Consider the following 20,623-nt stretch of genomic DNA (forward strand, 5'->3'; position numbering starts at 1 on the left):
TTAGATTTTCTGCTATGCACAACATACACACACAAAGAGATAAAAAAATATATAGAAAAGAGAAAAAATAGACAGAAGAAGAGAATAAAATTTTGCCTAATGCACCAGAATTACAAGGACATTAATTGGACTTTGATGTTCCTTGCAATGGTCTAGCAATGGTTGATTGACCAGTATTTGCCTCTTGCTTCTTTCTCCGTGTGCTTAAGAGTGAGGAGTAATTAATCAAAGTTCGAGAAGTATTGCCTACCAATCTGGATTTGTGTTTTCCAATACTATAGAATCAGTGTAAACAATATCCTTATGCACAAATGCAATTGCATGTGCAGCATGTTTATCCAATATTTTAAAAATGAAAAGTTAACATAAATATAAAATAAATGCTATTACATACTTCATAATAATATATGTTGTTTATCTATAGTTATTGATCTTTATTTCAGGAATTACATATTTTAATGGTTTTTGATCTTTAAATAGTTTAACATTTTTTGGCACATGCAATGCAGTTCACAGAACCTCCTATCCATGTTTTCTAACCCTGGTTGTGAAATGCATTTCCCAATCAGGTAATACAATATACAAGGATTTATAGAGAACCAACAAGGGGATTGCAAATAGTTGAAATATGCCCTTCTCTTGTAAATTCACAAAATTCCCTACATGATTCTCAATGCTCTCTTGATTAGCTGAGCATCACAGGAAGTGTAGTTTAAATAATGAAAGTGTCAAAATCAATGGCTGATCTAACCCATTCTGTACTTTTACTTACTATAATTAGATGTTTATTTATTTTTTCTAAAAATAATATAATTTATGTTTTTTAGTTCTTCAGAAAGACACAGGAGAAAAACCCGAAAAACTTGAAGTCAAATCTTCACACAAAGGTAACAGTACATATCATCACGACCTCTAAACTACTCTTAGCACGTAATTGGAAAACAGACACACTAAAGAATTAGTAGCACAAGTCATATGGCAAGCAAATATGGAGAGGGGTATATTGGCAAACCTAGGAAATAGATACACCCAAATGGAATATTGGGACACATGGATAGCTATAATTTAAGAACTATTCCAACTGGGCAAAAGTTTTCTCCTGTGTCCCTAAAAGAAGCAGGTCCTAAGAAACGGGCAGACAAAAAAAAAAACGGTAAAATTAACTGCATTACATTAGACGTAAGGTGTGCTCTCTCTCTCCAAGGATAGGCAGGAAAGAAAGATTTATAAACAAGAATCTATAATAGGAAGCAAGAATCAGGGTGGGGGGGATTGAGGTGGGAAGGATCAGGGTTCAATTAATTTATCCCCTCTGTTTCCTTTACTTCTCCCACTCACAAACGTAAGAAATAAAGAATGGAACATATTAATAAAGAGAGAAGAACTGGGGCTGGGAGGAGAAGGATATAGGGAGGAAATATTTATGATGACAAGAGTACCAAGGCCTGAAACACAGAAGTACCAGTTAAAATATACAAGGCAGGTATACGTCTGAAATATAAAATAAAATAAATAAAAAAATAAAAAAAATCTTCACATTAAGGTGTGGGCACGTGTATATATAGCTGGATGTTTAAAACATGTTATGTTGAGTTAATTTGTAATGTGACTTTATCAAGTAGAATAATTAAAGATATTAAAGAAAAATTTCAGTTTGTTTCCTGAATTCAAATATAAAGGGACTTAGGCAAAAAAACATAGATTTATACTTATTAAAGAAAGAATCCTGCTGAGATGAATTTGATCTTCTCTTTTGATTACCGTATATACTCGAGTATAAGCCGAGTTTTTCAGCCCATTTTTTGGGCTGAAAAACCCCAACTCGGCTTATACTCGAGTCAAGGTCTGTATTATGGCAATTTGCATTGCCATAATACAGACTGGGGGAGAGGGGTGCTGGCAGAGCTGTAACTTACCTGTTCTGCAGCTCCTGTAAGCTCTCTCCTCCTCTGCGCCGTCCGTTCAGCACCTCGGTCAGCTCCCAGTGTAAATCTCGCGAGAGCCGCGGCTCTCGCGAGACTTACAGTGTGAGCTGATAGAAGGAGCTGAACGGACGGCGCAGAGGAGGAGAGAGCTGACAGGAGCTGCAGAACAGGTAAGTTACAGCTCTGCCAGCACCCCTCTCCCCCCCACTGAACTGCCACTGGACCACCAGGGAAGGAGAGCCCCCCTCCCTGCCATATATCAAGCAGGGAGGGGGGACGAAAAAAAAAATATATAAATAAAATAAGAAATAATAATAAAAAATAATAATAATAATAATAAAAAAGGGGGTATAAGGACCACTGTGGGAGGGGGGGGGGTATAAGGACCACTATGGGAGGGAGGGGGGGGATAAGGACCACTATGGGAGGGAGGGGGTGGGATAAGGACCACTATGGGAGGGAGGGGGGGTATAAGGACCGCTATGGGAGAGAGGGGGTGGGATAAGGACCACTATGGGAGGGAGGGGGGGTATAAGGACCGCTATGGGAGGGAGGGGGGGTATAAGGACCACTATGGGAGGGAGGGGGGGGATAAGGACCACTATGGGAGGGAGGGGGGGGGGGATAAGGACCACTATGGGAGGGAGGGGGGGGGATAAGGACCACTATGGGAGGGAGGGGGGGGGATAAGGACCACTATGGGAGGGAGGGGGGGGATAAGGACCACTATGGGAGGGAGGGGGAGGGATAAGGACCACTATGGGAGGGAAGGGGGGGATAAGGACCACTATGGGAGGGAGGGGGGGATAAGGACCACTATGGGAGGGAGGGGGGGGATAAGGACCACTATGGGAGGGAGGGGGGGGATAAGGACCACTATGGGAGGGAGGGGGGGGGTATAAGGACCACTATGGGAGGGAGGGGGGGGATAAGGACCACTATGGGAGGGAGGGGGGGATAAGGACCACTATGGGAGGGAGGGGGGGGGATAAGGACCACTATGGGAGGGGGGGGGGTATATGGACCACTATGGGAGGGAGGGGGGGGATAAGGACCACTATGGGAGGGAGGGGGGGGATAAGGACCACTATGGGAGGGAGGGGGGGGATAAGGACCACTATGGGAGGGAGGGGGGGGATAAGGACCACTATGGGAGGGAGGGGGAGGGATAAGGACCACTATGGGAGGGAGGGGGGGATAAGGACCACTATGGGAGGGAGGGGGGGGATAAGGACCACTATGGGAGGGAGGGGGGGATAAGGACCACTATGGGAGGGAGGGGGGGATAAGGACCACTATGGGAGGGAGGGGGGGGATAAGGACCACTATGGGAGGGAGGGGGGGGATAAGGACCTCTATGGGAGGGAGGGGGGGGATAAGGACCACTATGGGAGGGAGGGGGGGATAAGGACCACTATGGGAGGGAGGGGGGGGGATAAGGACCACTATGGGAGGGGGGGGGGGTATATGGACCACTATGGGAGGGAGGGGGGGGGATAAGGACCACTATGGAAGGGAGGGGGGGATAAGGACCACTATCGGAGGGAGGGGGTGGGATAAGGACCACTATGGGAGGGAGGGGGGAGAAAAGGAACACTATGGGAGGGAGGGGGGGATAAGGACCACTATGGGAGGGAGGGAGGTGGGGGATAAGGACCACTATGGGAGGGAGGGGGATAAGGACCACTATGGGAGGGAGGGGGGATAAGGACCACTATGGGAGGGAGGGGGGAGAAAAGGAACACTATGGGAGGGAGGGGGGGATAAGGACCACTATGGGAGGGAGGGAGGGGGGGGATAAGGACCACTATGGGAGGGAGGGGGGGATAAGGACCACTATGGGAGGGAGGGGGGGGATAAGGACCACTATGGGAGGGGAGGGGGAAGTAAGGACCACTAGGGGAGGGGAGGGGGAAGTAAGGACCACTAGGGGAGGGGAGGGTAAGGACCACTAGGGGAGGGGTGAGTCAGGACCACTGGGGGAGGGGGGTGAAGGAACACGGGGGTGGGGAGGTAAGGACCACTGAGGGAGGAAGAGGGGAGGTCAGGACATATGGGGGGGGGGGCAAATATCCTTGCACCGGCCCTGCACACACTGCATTCATACACACACTGCACTCATACACACACACGCTGCACTCATACACACACACGCTGCACTCATACACACACACGCTGCACTCATACGCACACACTGCATTCATTATACACACACTGTAAATAAATATTCAATTAATATATTTTTTTTAGGATCTAATTTTATTTCGAAATTTACCAGTAGCTGCTGCATTTCCCACCCTAGTCTTATACTCGAGTCAATAGGTTTTCCCAGTTTTTTGGGGAAAAATTAGGGGCCTCGGCTTATATTCGGGTCGGCTTATACTCGAGTATATACGGTACTTGGAACAGTGTGTATTTCTTTTCTATCATTTAAAACGATATATAATTTAACAAAATATGTTGTGATTTTCTTAACTTCTTAAATCAGTATAAATATATATATATATATATATATATATATATATATATTATATTATATACACACACGTGTATGTTCTTCTCCTTTTGCTTTTGTTCTGTATTTGAATTGTAAAAGATGCAATACATTTATATTTTTGTGCAGAAGCCCAAACCCTCTGCATTAAAAAGTGTAAGCCAAAAACAAACATTCTCAAATTATAAGCTTGTCTAAGAGCCAGCTTCACTTCTTGTGTCTGTCAACATTTGCTTTGTTTGTCAGTTACTTGATGTGATATATCTATAAAGTGTAAGTGTAAAGCATGCAGAATAATTTGACAACCTAAACAGGCTGATAATAAATAAAAAATAGAAAACATGTTAAATTGAACAGCAAAGATACACAAAAAAAGTTATGAAAAAAAGAAAAGAAAATCAATTTCCCTGCCCACTATATGCCATGGTTGCAAAGTTTAAAGAAACGCTGTTATAGTATTTACTGCTACGTCTTTTATCAATAAGTAGTGCTGACAGGAGTCTTGGGATATGTAAAGCCTACACCTCCTCTCCATCACCAAAATATAACCTCTAGCCCTGTGTCACATAGCATCTTAGCAGCGCCGCAACAAGTTTAATATCTAAAACCCACCCCCAATTTTTTTAATGATAAAACTGATATAGATCAATTAAATCTAGCCACTTTAAATGTAGAAATAAAAAAATAATGGCCTTTATTTTTCTAATCAGAGATTTTTCACACTTTCTGCTACTTTTTTTTTTTATCATTATTGCTGAAGGGAAATGCAACTCAACACTAAGCACTTGTATTTGTCCGCACATGTTCGTTGCACGCCGGGCTGAGAGATAAGATATCTTGGGGGAGATATATCAAGGCAAAACAAGTGTTGCTGTGGGTGAAATAGCTAAATATGGAAAGATTTTCTATTGGTTTCCAGGCTCATTGCTTCTTTTTTTCGCACTTTACCAAAGAATAGCACCTGTATTTGCATAAAGAACATAAGTCTTGAGATTCGTTTCTTTGTGAGTTGCCTTTATGAACCATATGCTGTGCATTCTGCAGCTAGTATTGTAGCACCTGTATTTGCCTTGATAAAGGTTTCCTGTCATGTTCTCAGTGAATTAATCACATATCTATCATCTATCATCATCATCATATATAATGTCCATTCTGGCTGTTAATGTTGACCTACAATATAGGTTGATTGTTTATTTGAAAATATTGTTCATGATCGTAGTAATTGAAATACATTATATCTAGACACAACACATCAGGTTTGCCCTAAAAATCCTGCACTGGACTGAATTGTATTTTCTATGAATAAAGTGAGAATTCAAGGTGAATTCACCGATCATTTAAAATGTAATGTGAATATAGATGATCAGGAAAAATTCACTTATTTAGCTATGCCTTCAATTCCGCTGCTCTAACCTTACATTTGAAATTCACTTTGGATTGTCACATTAGTAAAAAAAAAAAATATAGAAAGTGATAGTGGTGAGAGCACTCAAATAAATGAAGATATTACCAATGTTGTTATAAATATATACCTAAAACAATATAAAACATAAAAAGACCATAGGTTTGTAGCAGAGATGAATCTTAATTAAGATGAAAAAAAAGTATATCTTTCAAAACGTGTCAGTGTTATAGCTCTTGGCAAGATTTCAGTTTTTACTCCAATTCTTTAGTTTACAATATTGTTGATGGTAATTACTATTGTACATTTGTGAATAAACTTTTTAGGATATAGTAGATGGTAAAAGAAAGTAAAGTTACTTTTATACCATTATGTAATTTAGGAATTTTTTACTTATATCATGATTTCAAATTCCTTGCTTTACCTCAACCCTTCTTACACCACCCAATTACATAACCTGCAGAAATCATCTATATCATTATTACTGCTAGATTTTTCAAAAGGGTGTTTGCAATATTTGAGAGAATCTGTGCAGAAACAGACACAAGGGTGCACATCTACTTAACTATGTGAATCTAAAGGAAAGTTTATATTTATTTTATAGAATAACTAATTTTTTCTTGCACCTTTTTCAGTTCTTCATGTTCCCAAAGACAAACCGGTCAAAGAAGAAAAAATAGAACACGCAAAACACAAAGGTATGTATAAAATATAATTTTGAAAATGTCAGAATTACAATTTATAAGCTTTTCATATAAGAACGGAAAGTATTCTTTATTAAGTTTGGGTTTATCCACAAGTAAATATCACATAGAGGGATATCTCGCAGGAGCAAATCTGGAGAGGACTTGCCTCATCTAATAATGTTAGCTTTGCATAAACTAATCCCAAACAAAATTAGTCTTATTTTTTTTTTTTTTCAATGAAATGAATAAGAGACAGAAATGTCAATTCCTTCATACCTTACACAGATCAGGTCATCTAAACTGATTGCAAAACCATTTAAAGGTAAAACTGCTACAAGAATACTTTTGGTGGAACAGTTAACATTACATTTGCATCTCAACACTTCTTTTTCTCAGTTGATGTTTGTATTTTGGGTTGATTGAAAAGCACATGTTATTTAGTTTGATGATTAAGTTTTATGACAGTAATGTAAAATTTCTTTAAAAGCTTATTGAGCAGAGTTTATTTAGATAAACCCCTTAAGGACCAAACTTATGGAATAAAAGGGAATCATGACATGTCACACATGTCGTGTGTCCTTAAGGGGTTAAAGGGTTACTCCAACCCTTAAAAATATATTAAAAAAAAATAAATATATATATATATATACAAATAATGTATTTTTAAAATCCACCTCCCAACCACTATATAAATGTTTTTTACTCACCTGGAATCTGAGCCCCCAACTCACATCACGGCAGCCGATGCACGTCCAAACGTCATAGAGAAATATACAAACGGAAAGATCACGCACTGAGGGCCCCGGTGCGAAACTGATCTGTGCCCCCCCCCCCGACACATACATACAGACACAGACATACATACAGACACAGACATACATACAGACACATACACACATATAGAGACACATACACACACATACAAAGAGAGACAGACAGATACAGACAGACACACACATACACCCCCCTGACAGACACATACATACATACAGGCGAACACATACATACACCCACCCGACAGACATACACACAGACACATACACACACATAAACACAGACACACACACATGCATACAGATACACACATACAGACACATACATACAGAGACACACACATAGACACATACAGACACATACATATATACATATTGACACACACACACACACATGCAGACACATACATACAGAGACACACACATAGACACATACAGACACATACATATATACATATTGACACACACACACACACATGCAGACACATACACACACACACACACACACACACACACACACACACACATACAGTCTGTATTTATGTGTCTGCATGTGTGTGTCTGTATGTATGTGTCTGTATATATGTATATGTCTATGTGTGTGTCTGTCTGTATGTATGTATGTATGTATGTGTGTGTCTGTATGTATGTGTGTGTCTGTATGTATGTGTGTGTCTGTATGTATGTGTCTCTGTATGTGTCTGTGTGTGTCTGTATGTATGTGTCTGTATGTGTGACTCTCTGTATGTGTGTGTGTGTGTCTGTATGTCTGTGTGTGTGTCTGTATGTATGTGTCTGTATATGTGTGTGTCTCTGTATGTATGTGTCTGTATGATATAGACACATACATACAGAGACACACACATACAGGTACACACACACACACACACACACACAGACACATACATACAGACATACATACAGAAACACACACACATACAGACACATACGTACAGACATGTGTACATACTGCGGTCGCAGTGGTCGCAGCTGCGACTGGGTCCATCACTCCAGAGGGCTCGGCCGACCCTGCAGACCCCTGTGACTGGGTACCCACCGCTATGTTTTGCGACCCCTGACCGCGTGGCAAACTGCCGGGCCGCAAATGAAGGGGCCCATTGAGTGGCCCAAGCTGTTAGGGCCACCCAATGGGTATAGATTTCCAGGGGGCCCGGTCAGCGCAATCAGGACCCCTGTGATGACATCAGACAGAGCTGGGAGGAAGTGACTGCCCGTCACTCTTCCCAGCTATCAGCGAGAGATGCGCGGGAAGAAGGAGAGAGTCAGAATGGGAACTCTGACTCCCATCAGGCTGAGCCCACACAACCCCAAGGAAAGTCACCCTCCTGCAAAAGGAAGGAGACAGGAGGGTAACTTAAACATTTTGTATGTTTGTGTCTGTCTATATGTATGTATGTGTCTGTCTGTGTGTATATGTGTGTCTCTGTATGTATGTGTCTGTGTGTGTCTGTATGTATGTGTCTGTATGTGTGTGTGTGTGTCTGTGTGTCTGTATGTATGTGTATGTGTGTGACAAAGCTCTAAGCCATTAGATTTTTACTTGAAGATCTGCATTGTCAATATGTCAGTGTGCATATTTTATAGTGATTATTAGCTAAATGCTTTATAAATTGAACACCTTGTATAAATTAAACTAAAGAATGTGCTGGGTATGTGCAATTAGAGTTATTAAAACTATTAGTGAGGGACAGAAGCTGCTGTTGCTGTGCTTTCTGTCTGTTTCCTCTAAGATGGCTACTGTCTCTCTCCTGTGTGCACTGTAACTCCACCCTCTAGTGCTATCAGCCAATGATGGCCCCTGAATATATATACCAATAGCATGCCTCCACTCATTGGCAGATGGCTCTACTACCCAAATGGCAACTGTAAATTCCTGAAATTCCTTCCCACTTTTGTTCACATGCCAAGATGTTTTTAAATAATCTTCTTCAAACAACTACCAATGAAGTGGGATGAGTTTGCAAAACTAAAATCTATTACAGTACAAAGGCATACATTTTTCCCATATTTTTTTGCTCACCACCATTCCCTCCAGAAAAAGATTAATTGTGATTTGAAATTACTGCACAGGGCTGCCATCAGAAATTGTGGGGCCCCTGACAAAGCACAAGGTCTGGGCCCCCTCCCTCCCGGGCCCGCCCATGCCCTACCTAGTCCGCTGACAATGATGCAGGACTGAATGTGGTGTGTATAGTGGAAGTAAATTAGAATATGTGTAATGGATGTAGTGTTTGTGTGTATTAGATACTGTTTCTGCAGTGAATGCAGAGTGTGTGTTTGTGTAGCGGATGCAGTGTGTATAGTGAACGCAGAGTGTGTTTGAGTAGTGGATGTAGTGTGTGTACATTGATGTAGTGTGTGTTTGTGTAGTGGATGTAGTGTTTGTATGTACTATATGAAATGTGTTTAGTGGATGCAGTGTCTGTAGTGGATGTAGTGTGTGTATTAGACGCAGTGTCTGTGTATAGTGAATGCAGAGTGTTTCAAGTTGTGGTGGATGTAGTGTGTGTACTGTGAATACAGGATGTTTGTGTAGTGGATGCTGTGTGTACAGTTGATGTAGAGTGTATGTTAGTGTAGTGAATGCAGAGTGTGTATCAGTATAGTGAATCCAGAATGTGTGCATAGTTTAGTGAATGCAGAGTGTGTGTTAGTGTGTAATGAATGCAGAGTGTGTGCTAGTGTGTAGTGAATGCAGAGTGTGTCAGTGTAATGAATGTAGTGTGTGTGTTAGTGCAGTGAATGCAGAGTGTGTGTAAATGTGTAGTGAATGCAGAGTGTGTGTTAATGTGTAGTGAATGCAGAGAGTGTGTTAGTGTGTAGTGGATGCAGAGTGTGTGTGTTAGTGTAGTGAATACAGAGTGTGTTAATGTGTAGTGAATGCAGAGGGTGCGTTATTGTGTAGCGGATGCAGAGTGTGTGTTAGTGTAGTGAATGCAGAGTGTTAATGTGTAGTGAATGCAGAGGGTGCGTTAGTGTGTAGCGGATGCAGAGTGTGTGTTAGTGTAGTGAATGCAGAGTGTTAATGTGTAGTGAATGCAGAGAGTGTAAGAGTAGTGGATGTAGTGTGTGTACAGTGATGTAGTGTGTGTTTGTGTAGTGGATGCTGTGTGTACAGTTAATACAGATTGTATGTTAGTGTAGTGAATGCAGAGTGTGTGTCAGGATAGTGAATCCAGAGTGTGTGCATAGTTTAGTGAATGCAGAGTGTGTGTTAGTGTGTAATAAATGCAGAGTGTGTGTTAGTGTAGTGAATGCAGAGTGTGTTAGTGTAGTGAATGCAGAGTGTGTTAGTGTAGTGAATGCAGAGTGTGTTAATGTGTAGCAGATGCAGAGTGTGTGTTAGTGTAGTGAATGTAGTGTGTGTAAATTTGTAGTGAATGCAGAGTGTGTGTTAATGTGTAGTGAATGCAGAGAGTGTGTTAGTGTAGTGAATGCAGAGTGTGTTAGTGTAGTGAATGCAGAGTGTGTTAATGTGTCGCAGATGCAGAGTGTGTGTTAGTGTAGTGAATGCAGAGTGTTAATGTGTAGTGAATGCAGATAGTGTGTTAGTGTGTAGCGGATGCAGAGTGTGTGTCAGTAAAGTGGATGCAGTGAGTGTGTTGGTGTGTAGTGTATGCATAGTTCATGTTGTATTAGTGAATGCAGTGTGTGTATTGTATTAGTGTATTAGTGTATGCAGTGTGTGTGTGTTAGTGTATGCAGTTTGTGTTGTATTAGTGTATGCAGTGTGTGTGTTGTGTTAGTGTATGCAGTGTGTGTGTTAGTGTATGCAGTGTTTGTGTTGTATTAGTGTATGCAGTGTGTGTGTTAGTGTATGCAGTGTGTGTTGTATTAGTGTATGCAGTGTGTGTTGTCAGTGTATGCAGAGTGTGTGTTGTGTTAATGCATGCAGTGTGTGTTGTGTTAATGCATGCAGTGTGTGTTGTGTTAATGCATGCAGTGTGTGTTGTGTTAATGCATGCAGTGTGTGTTGTGTTAGTGTATGCAATGTGTGTGTGTGTGTGTGTTGTGTCAGTGTATGCAGAGTGTGTTGTGTTAGTGTATGCAGTGTGTGTGTGTTGTGTTAGTGTATACAGTGTGTGTTGTGTTAGTGAATACAGTGTGTGTTGTGCTAGTGTATGCAGAGTGCGTGTTGTGTTGGTGTATGCAGTGTGTGTGTTGTGTTCGTGCATGCAGTGCGTGTTGTGTTAGTGTATTCAGTGTGTGTGTTGTGTTAATGTATGCAGTGTGTGTGTGTGTGTGTGTGTTGTGTTAGTGTATGTAGTGTGTGTGTTGTGTTAGTGTATGTAGTGTGTGTGTGTGTTGTGTCAGTGTATGTAGTGTGTGTGATGTGTCAGTGTATGTAGTGCGTGTTGTGTTAGTGTATGTAGTGTGTGTGTGTGTTGTGTCAGTGTATGTAGTGTGTGTGTGTTGTGTCAGTGTATGTAGTGCGTGTGTGTTGTTTCAGTGTATGTAGTGTGTGTTGTGCTAGTGTATGTAGTGTGTGTGTGTTGTGTCCGTGTATGTAGTGTGTGTGTGTAAATGTGCAATCTGGGGCGGATGGGGAGGGGGAGGGGGAGGAAGGGGCATTTTCACATAATAATTTTTTTATTTAATTAAATGTTTCTCCCCTTTCCCTGCTTACCTTTGTCCAGGGAGGGGGGGGGGGGGATTCCATCCCTGGTGATCCGGTGGGGGGGGAGCTTCTCCTCTTCTCTCCTCTCTTCCAATAACTCTCGCGAGACCCGCGGAGCATTGCCATGGGTCTCGCAAGAGTTATTAGAAGAGAAGAGAGAAGAGAAGAGGCTGTGTGCTGCCTGGGCCCCCTCTGCGGTAACAGGGAGCCAGGGGCCCGTGGCTGCACACATAGATCACGACATTCGCGATCTATGTGTGCAGAGAAAGAAAGTGGGGCCACGGACTGCCAGAGCTGTCCGGGCCCCCCAGGGCCGCCGGGCCCGTGACAACCGTCATGGTTGTCACCCCCTGATGGTGGCCCTGTTACTGCAAATAATATTTTCCCAACATAAAAACTGGTTTGGCACTGCCCCAAGTAGCCCTATAGATGATCCTCCACTAAAAGACAGTGATCAGGACCTCCAGGCACCATAACGACAGCATTGAGATAAAGTTGTTATGGGACTATGACTAATTTAGTACTTACAATGCGGTACAATTACAATATACTTGATCAAGTAAAAAATCTAATGCAGGAGTCTTATAAATTCACTTTCTTTTAGTCTGTCTAGTCAGATACTGAGCATTTGGCAACCATTGCCAGGTGTCTAATGTGTAACCAAAGACGCTGTTACATGACCACTGACTGCTTCCTCAGTAATATGGCACTGTCGTTTGGCTTCCGGAGTAAGAGGAAGCTTCTGACAGGATTCTGAAGATCAGGCACACAGTTCTGTCTATTGTGACTAGGGGGCGGGAACATGACTTATGCCGCTCCCTGTCTGCATACCCTGTGTTAAATAGTCAGTAGAGAGTTCCGTCATTTTGTAGTTGAGCTTACACTTGAATATACGTTCTTTTGATGAATATGTAAGTTTGTTAAACCATACAGCAATATTGTCAATGTTGAAGAACCTACGAACTAAGAACCTATAAACAAACATTTTACACAGTTTTCAACAGAGTACATAAGGCACTGATCAGTCTCAGGCAACATTAAAGATATGAATGTGTATGTATCTTAACTACTATTTTATGTCAGTGGTTGCTAATTATAAAGATGTACTTGAAGACATGTCTTAATTAAGTACAACAACAAGACAGATGGCCGTTGTTTTCTTCATGCCGTTTAGCAAAATACACAAACAGGTTCATGATAGAAAGGTAAAGATAACCTGCACATATTTTATCCTTCTACTACACTGAAATTATAAACGCAACACTTTTGCTTTTGCCCCCATTTGTCATGAACCTCAACTCAAAGATCTAAGACTTTTTTCTATGTACACAAAAGGCCCTTTTCTCTCCAATATTGTTCACAAATCTGTCTAAATCTGTGTTAGTGAGCACTTCTCCATTGTTGAGATAATCCATCCACCTCACAGGTGTGGCATATCAAGATGCTGATTAGACAGCATGATTATTGCACAGGTGTGCCTTAGGCTGGCCACAATAAAAGACCACTCTAAAATATTGTATTGGGAGAGGGCTCTGAGGGGGTCCAAAAACCAGTCAGTATCTGATGTGACCACCATTGGACGCAGTGCAACACATCTCCTTTGAATAGAGTTGATCAGGTTGTTGATTGTGGCCTGTGGAATGTTGGTCCACTCCTCTTCAATGGCTGTGCAAAGTTGCTGAATATTGGCAGGACCTGGAACACGCTGTCGTATACACCGATCCAGAGCATCCCAAACAAGCTCAATGGGTGACATGTCTGGTGAGTATGCTGGCCATGCAAGAACTCCTATGTTTTTTAGCTTCCAGGAATTGTGTACAGATCCTTGCAACATGGGGCTGTGCATTTTCATGCTGCAACATGAGGTGATGGTCGTGGATGAATGGGACAAAAATGGGCCTCAGGATCTCATCACGGTATCTCTGTGCATTCAAAATGCCATCATTAAAATGCACCTGTGTTCGTTGTACATAACATATGCCTTCCCATACCATAACCCCACCGCCACCATAGGCCACTTGATCCACAATGTTAACATAAGCAAACCACTCACACACACAATGTCATACACACTGTCTGCCATCTGCCCTGTACAGTTAAAACTGGTATTCTTCCGTGAAGAGAACTCCTCTCCACAGTGACAGACGCCATTGAATGTGAGCATTTGCACACTCAAGTCGACGACAAACTGCAGTCAGGTCGAGACCCCGATTAGGATGACGAGCATGCAGATGAGCTTCCCTAAGACGGTTTCTGATAGTTTGTGCAGAAATTCTTTGGTTATGCAAACCGATTGTTGCAGCAGCTGTCAGGGTGGCTGGTCTCAGATGATCTTGGAGGTGAAGATGCTGGATGTGGAGGTCCTGGGCTGCTGTGGTTACACATGGTCTGCAGTTGTGAGGCCAGTTGGATGTACTGCCAAATTCTCTGAAACACCTTTTGGACATGGCTTATGGTAGAGAAATTAACATTCAATTCACAGGCAACAGCTCTGGTGGATATTCCTGCAGTCAGCATGCCAATTGTACGCTCCCTCAAAACTTGCAAAATCTGTGGCATTGTGCTGTGTAATAAAATTGCACATTTTAGAGTGGCCTTTTATTGTGGCCAGCCTAAGGCACACCTGTGCAATAATCATGCTGTCTAATCAGCATCTTGATATGCCACACCTGTGAGGTGGATGGACTGAGAAGTGCTCACTAACACAGATTTAGACAGATTTGTGAACATTATTGGAGAAAAATAGGCCTTTTGTGTACATAGAAAAAGTCTTAGACCTTTAAGTTCAGCTCATGAAAAATGGGGGCAAAAACAAGTGTTGCGTTTATAATTTTGTTCAGTGTATATACTAAAGCCATTTTCTCAATCACAGCCCATTCTCAAGGACACCTTTCTGGAATGCAGGAAGCTTGATTTTCTGTTGGAACAGTTTAAACGTTCATCTAGGCATAAGTCTAAAACAAAATGGCGTCAAAAGCAATATTGCACTCAGTTAGTAGCACACCTCTCAGGACACCACTTGGCTGTGCTACATTACATGATGTAGTAAGGAGTAAGAGAGTATATAAATGTTTGTGTAATTGTGTGCATATTTGTCAGTGTATGTCTGTGTGTAGTTGTTTGTGTATCTGTGAGTGTGCTATTATGTGTGTACCTGTGAGTATGTGCTTGTGTACAATTCAATGAGTGTATGATTCTGTGCCTGTGTGTGTGTGTTAGTATAAGTGTGCGTATATGAGTATGTGTGCCTATGCATGTACCATTGTGAGGGCCTTTATGTGTTTCTGTGGGTATGTATGGGAATGACAATTGGTCAAATTGAGTGTTTATGTGTGTGGATCTGTAAGTATAAAGCTGTGTGTGTATTTGAGAGAATAAACCTGTGTGTACACTCACAACTGGGAATGTGGATTTATGTGTGTGTGTTGTTGGGTGTCAGGGAGTGTGAATCTGCAGTCCTCATGTGAGAAGACAGCTTAGCCAATTGCCTCCAGGTAAATTGAGTTTGTGACCATGATCTGATGACTTAGAGCTTTGTCACTAAAAATGTCTCCTAGTTCTAATATCAAGTATATTGTGCTCCTTAAGAGATAATGTTTGGCCAGTCTGCAAATGTGTGAACCCCACTCAACAACAGGCATGCAGCAGGGAGTATACAGTCCCATTAATTTATATCTGCATTGATAAATTGACTGAGGTAATTACAGGAATAACTGTATTTTATGTAATTTACTTTGCAAAATTGAATCAGCTGTTTGGAAACAGAAAGGAATGGGGCACTATTCCAAGTCATGCCTTCCTGGAAATTGATGCAACTCTGCATTTCATTCTCGTTAAGGAATAAAGAGACACTGAAACCTTAACTGTACAAATAATAGCACAGAGTTGATGATACATTCATTGGTTAATAACTTAACATGTTTCTGAGCATTTCTATTAAGGAGCTGGAACTAGAATTCACAAAGAGATTTATTTAATCTGCACATACGTGTTAATTAGAGAATAGTTTCCTGCGTGGAAGACACTCATTCCAAAAAGAGAACACTCTATAAGCAAGATCCATAGTCACTTATGTGCACCGAATTATAACTAGGCGTTTATTTGCTAAATCTCAAAGGGTCAATCCACCAAAGGTCAGGGTGCTTTAAATTTGCAGTCAACCTGCCAGGTAAAAAATACACCAATTATAACTGACTTCCAGTGCATACGTTTGTTTCAGTTAGAAACAGATTGAAAAATAGCTGGTTTTCTTACGTAAGTGGGGAAGGCCAGTTATTCATTCTGCACTAGCCTGTATTCTACCAAAACAGTTGACCCGCTAGTTCAAGCTCCCAGTGTCCCATTATGACCAACCAACTGTACAATGAAAATGGGCCATTTATCTGAAGTGCAAAATGAATGCAGCAATGCAATAGGAGAGAACAATACACCCACGCAAAATGTCTCCGTTAGTGATGACAAAGGGGTTTATCTGCTTTGTCATCACTGACAATTTAATCACTGACAAATTTTCCTTTACATCTGAGTCTGGGACATTGCAGTGTGATTTTCTGTATTATATTATATATCGCAGTATTGTGAACAAATGATGTGGTTTGAAACATTTACAGCACTTATTTCAATTTTTCAGCAAATGTTCGTGTGTCTTAAAGTGGCATTGTCACCCCTCCTGAAAAATTAGTATTTTATTAAGATGGAATTTTTATGAAATGCAAATATTTACTGTGTTGGTATATTGCTGAAATTCCAACTCAGTCAAGAGATATACAGAAACAAAGCCCTTGTATATTTCCTCCATCTGACTTTCTTAGACACTGGGCGGAGCTACATTGTCAATCCCAACGGCTGTGTCACCAGACCACCAGTGGTGATGTCACTGTCGGGGGTCTTTGTGAATTCTGCAAAGTCCCCGGACAGTGACAGTGCTGCTTTAATGTCTTAATTAATATTTCACAACACATTTTATTCTTCATGCTTGATGTGTAATTCTACTTAAAGGGTTAAAATACAGGGTTTCGTTATACAGAAATGGAAAATGTGCAGGTTATGACATACATCTTTGAAGTTTACAGTATTTTACAACTATTTATATTAAGTTACTTACTATTTCCTACTACTGCTTGACATTGGTTTGTAATACACAACAAGGATACACAGGCAACTCCAGTCAATTTCCTCATTCAGACATTCCATTTCTACAAATCATGATTACAAGATGGGGATGTTAGATATTTTACATGAATCTGTCTTAATTTGTGTTCAGCCCTTCATAAAGAAGAAGCTGAATTGAAAGAAAAGTCTCCAACTAAAGGTAATGAAAATATATGAATGTGTGTTTTCTATCAATGCTGGCTGTATTGGAATATAATACATATTATAAATCACCAACATATTCCACAGAATAATAATGTAATTACTACTGCTGGTATAGTGTACACTAGAGCTAAATTGCACCCAGATGTTGTTGGACTATAGCTCACATCATGCTTTGTTCTTGGCTGAGGTTGATGGGATTTGCTATCATTCAGCAACTGGCATGATGTGGAAGGCAGTCCATAAATAAAATATCATGTATTACTTTCTCCAGAAAGAATGAGAGAACAGGGGGCCAAAGCTAAATTAATTTACACTTATTTCACAGACAGAGTTTTATGGAGCAAAATAGCCCCCAGGGTGATAGTTTCAGGTGACAGACAGCAATTTGCCCTCTTGTCCTTTTGTCAAGGATCCCAGTTTTTTGTTTTTTCTTCACATGGCCACTTACTGCACTCAGAAGACCTGACCAAGATCAGCAGAAGAATCTAATATATCATCTTAGCTTAAAACCTTCACAAATGTCATTGCAAGGAGGATTCTTGGAACAGCAGTTCCTACAGCTGCTGCCATCAATCTGAGCTCCCCAGGGGGAGGGGATGTGGCAAGGCAGCATCTTGAGATGAAGTGTCTCTTTCTTAAGACTTGGCACATGCTTCAAAATACCACAATCTTTAACACTATCGCTAATCCATTTGCACCCACTGAAGCAGAATATGGAGGTGCTTTTTTAGGAATAGTTAAATGTAAACAGAATTTTCAACACTTTGCCAGCTGCTTTGTCTGTGTTAAACGTCTGTGTTAAAAGACTGAACAAATGGGAACTGTTTGGCATTTGTATGACATTGTACTGCAGGTAAAGAAAGTCTTACAGAAATATTACTGCTGTAGTTTTAATTATTACATGAATGGAAGGGCAGAGATATTATGAAATATATCATAAAAAGGCAGTATTTCTAACTATGACAATTGAGGAAACCTATTGTGTAAAAATAAGTGTAAGATGACTTCTGTACGCCCCCTAAACTCACTATTTGTTTTTAAAAAAAATTTTTGTTATTACCTTGTGCATGGCTGAAAAATGTATTTCGTTGAATTTCTTCTGTAAAAAAAAATAAATAATAATTGGGGGACGTCCAAATTTCAGCCATATGGCTGAGTTTCATTAACAAAAAAGGATTGGGGAAAACGAATCTCGCATGCCAAAAGGTGTGAAAATGGGCCAATTAGAATACTGGTAAATATATACAATATATATATAATTTACTACTTTTTGGATTATATATCAAGTGGGAAAAAAAAGAAGGGACCATAAAAAGTATACATTATATATTTAAATATTAAAAATGTATTATATATATTTTTTTCCAGGTTCTCCTTTTTTCACTTTATTGATCACAGCTCACTTGAATAGCCACCAATCGTCTTTTTTCCCCCCAAAACATCTATTTTTTTTTTTGCTGCTAAGGGCCGAATTCAGAATTATGAATCAAAACAAGCATGCTTGTCCATTGCAAGTTTTGTCTGTTTAATGATTTGGCTACATTGGTTTGATACTGTTTGATACTTTATCTTAGATTTTTAAGCTGATATGTCTTATGCTACATTGTAACCCGTGAATTGAGAGGCAATGTTTTGTGTAAACCTCAAATGTTTGGTATTTATTATCATCCCTATAATAAAAATGTCCCTGGGCATCTAATGGAGTTTTTTCACAACAGAAATTAATTAGTGATCTTCCTGTTAAAGGCATCTTCCTGCCTGCAAATAAGTATAGGCAAAACATATTTGAAGAGACTTTTACCACTGTTATCTACATGCAACCCACCTTCATATTTGGAAAATAACTTATTTTGTATTTCCTCTTTGAGCAAAAACACAATAGCGAAGGTTAGTAAACTTAAACTGACACTCCAGACCCCTAAAGCACTTTACCTTGCTGAAAAGCTTTATGTGTGAAGAGTGTGTTCTATATTTTTCATTTTGGAAAAAGGACAGATTTTTATAGAAATTTAAAATTTTATAAATTATACTGGTTACACCCCCGTGACTTTTCAAGCAGATAACAGGCCCTGTTACTTCCTGGTTTGGTTAACGTAATGGCTCTGAACTCAAGAGACAGCAACTGCCCAGAGTGCTTGCCTTGCAAAAAACTTCTCATTGAGCTGCATTGGGAAGTCTGTGATTGAACAATCGCATAAAGTCTGGGTGAGTTAGAAGAGGTGGGCTTGTAAAGAACTGCAGCTTTGCAAGCTGTTTTTACATATAACTTCAATGACAAAAATGCATAATTAAATGCATGGAAGTTTTTATTTGGGATGTATCTACTAAACCGTTTATTTATTTTGTATTTGGGCAGTGGAGTGTCCCTTTAATCTAATAAGACTTAGCCCACCTACTTACTTTTAAAAATTAGCAGGCAAAATATCAGTGTGTGGGTGACTTAGAGTGGGAGGGGATAAAAGTTTTGCTTGCCAAATTTGTTTGACATTTAACCCAGCACATATAACGTTATAATCGACACTCATATACACTAGTATTTCACTATCATCGATTTTGTCTGAAAACCCAAAACAAACAGTTACATCAACAAGCTCCTAGATCCAAGATAGTTGGGAACTAGGCTCTTGATACACAATCTAATGATTGTTCAGTCTGGGAATTTCTTAGGAGCAGTAATATACTGCAAAGCATTAAGGACCCAGCAATATAACCATTTGTAGCGATATGTGCTAAATGTATCTACTTGACACAGAAAGAGCAATGGAGAAAGTGGAGAAAGTGGAGTTGAAGAATGTTGAGATGTAATGTAATCAAGACTAAGTAATGCTATTCCAATAAGGCCTCTCTATGAGGAGGAACATTTTTAGCAGCCATGGTAGCCAACAGCTGAGATAGCACATTGTTAGAGCCTGAGTCAATATGTTCTGAATGATAAGCAGTGTTGGAACACATGATATGGCAACATTCAGAGCTCCAAGGCCTGATGTCCAGAAAATAACTTAGTCATAAATAAACGTTCCTTTACATATAGCGACGCCCCACTCAGAGGATGAGCAGATGTAACTTTTGTTTTTTACTGGGTGAAAATTAATAGAAAGCCCTGGGTGAAAATTAATAAAAAATACAAGAAAAATATATGTTTCTGTCTGATTTGTCTTTTTTCAAAGGAAACAGTACATGTCATATTTCCAGGTGGTTGTGTGACTGAATAGTCAATGACTAATCTTTTAATATTTTAAGAATAGCATAAACTAACATGTATTTTAATATTATTTAAATTATTATTGGTATTACATATACAAAGCCTTGTAAAAACATTTGCAGGAGCATTAATAAACTTCACACAGTACTATATGTCAGTGCCTTAATACCTGAAATCGTATGTTTA

The 20,623-nt window shown here is 40.3% G+C and overlaps 1 protein-coding gene across 1 annotated transcript in view; it reads left to right on the forward strand.

The window, feature by feature from the left end:
• The window catches only part of TRDN (triadin), a 781,460-nt gene that overhangs the window by 114,459 nt on the left and 646,378 nt on the right, over positions 1-20,623 (forward strand). The window contains exons 5-7 of the mRNA XM_063441781.1: positions 828-887; positions 6,457-6,519; positions 17,183-17,230. Of these exons, the coding sequence (XP_063297851.1) occupies positions 828-887; positions 6,457-6,519; positions 17,183-17,230 (171 nt within the window). The remainder of the gene's footprint in view (positions 1-827; positions 888-6,456; positions 6,520-17,182; positions 17,231-20,623) is intronic.

This window comes from Pelobates fuscus, chromosome 2 (genome assembly GCF_036172605.1).
Source record: "Pelobates fuscus isolate aPelFus1 chromosome 2, aPelFus1.pri, whole genome shotgun sequence".
Lineage (NCBI taxonomy): Eukaryota > Metazoa > Chordata > Amphibia > Anura > Pelobatidae > Pelobates > Pelobates fuscus.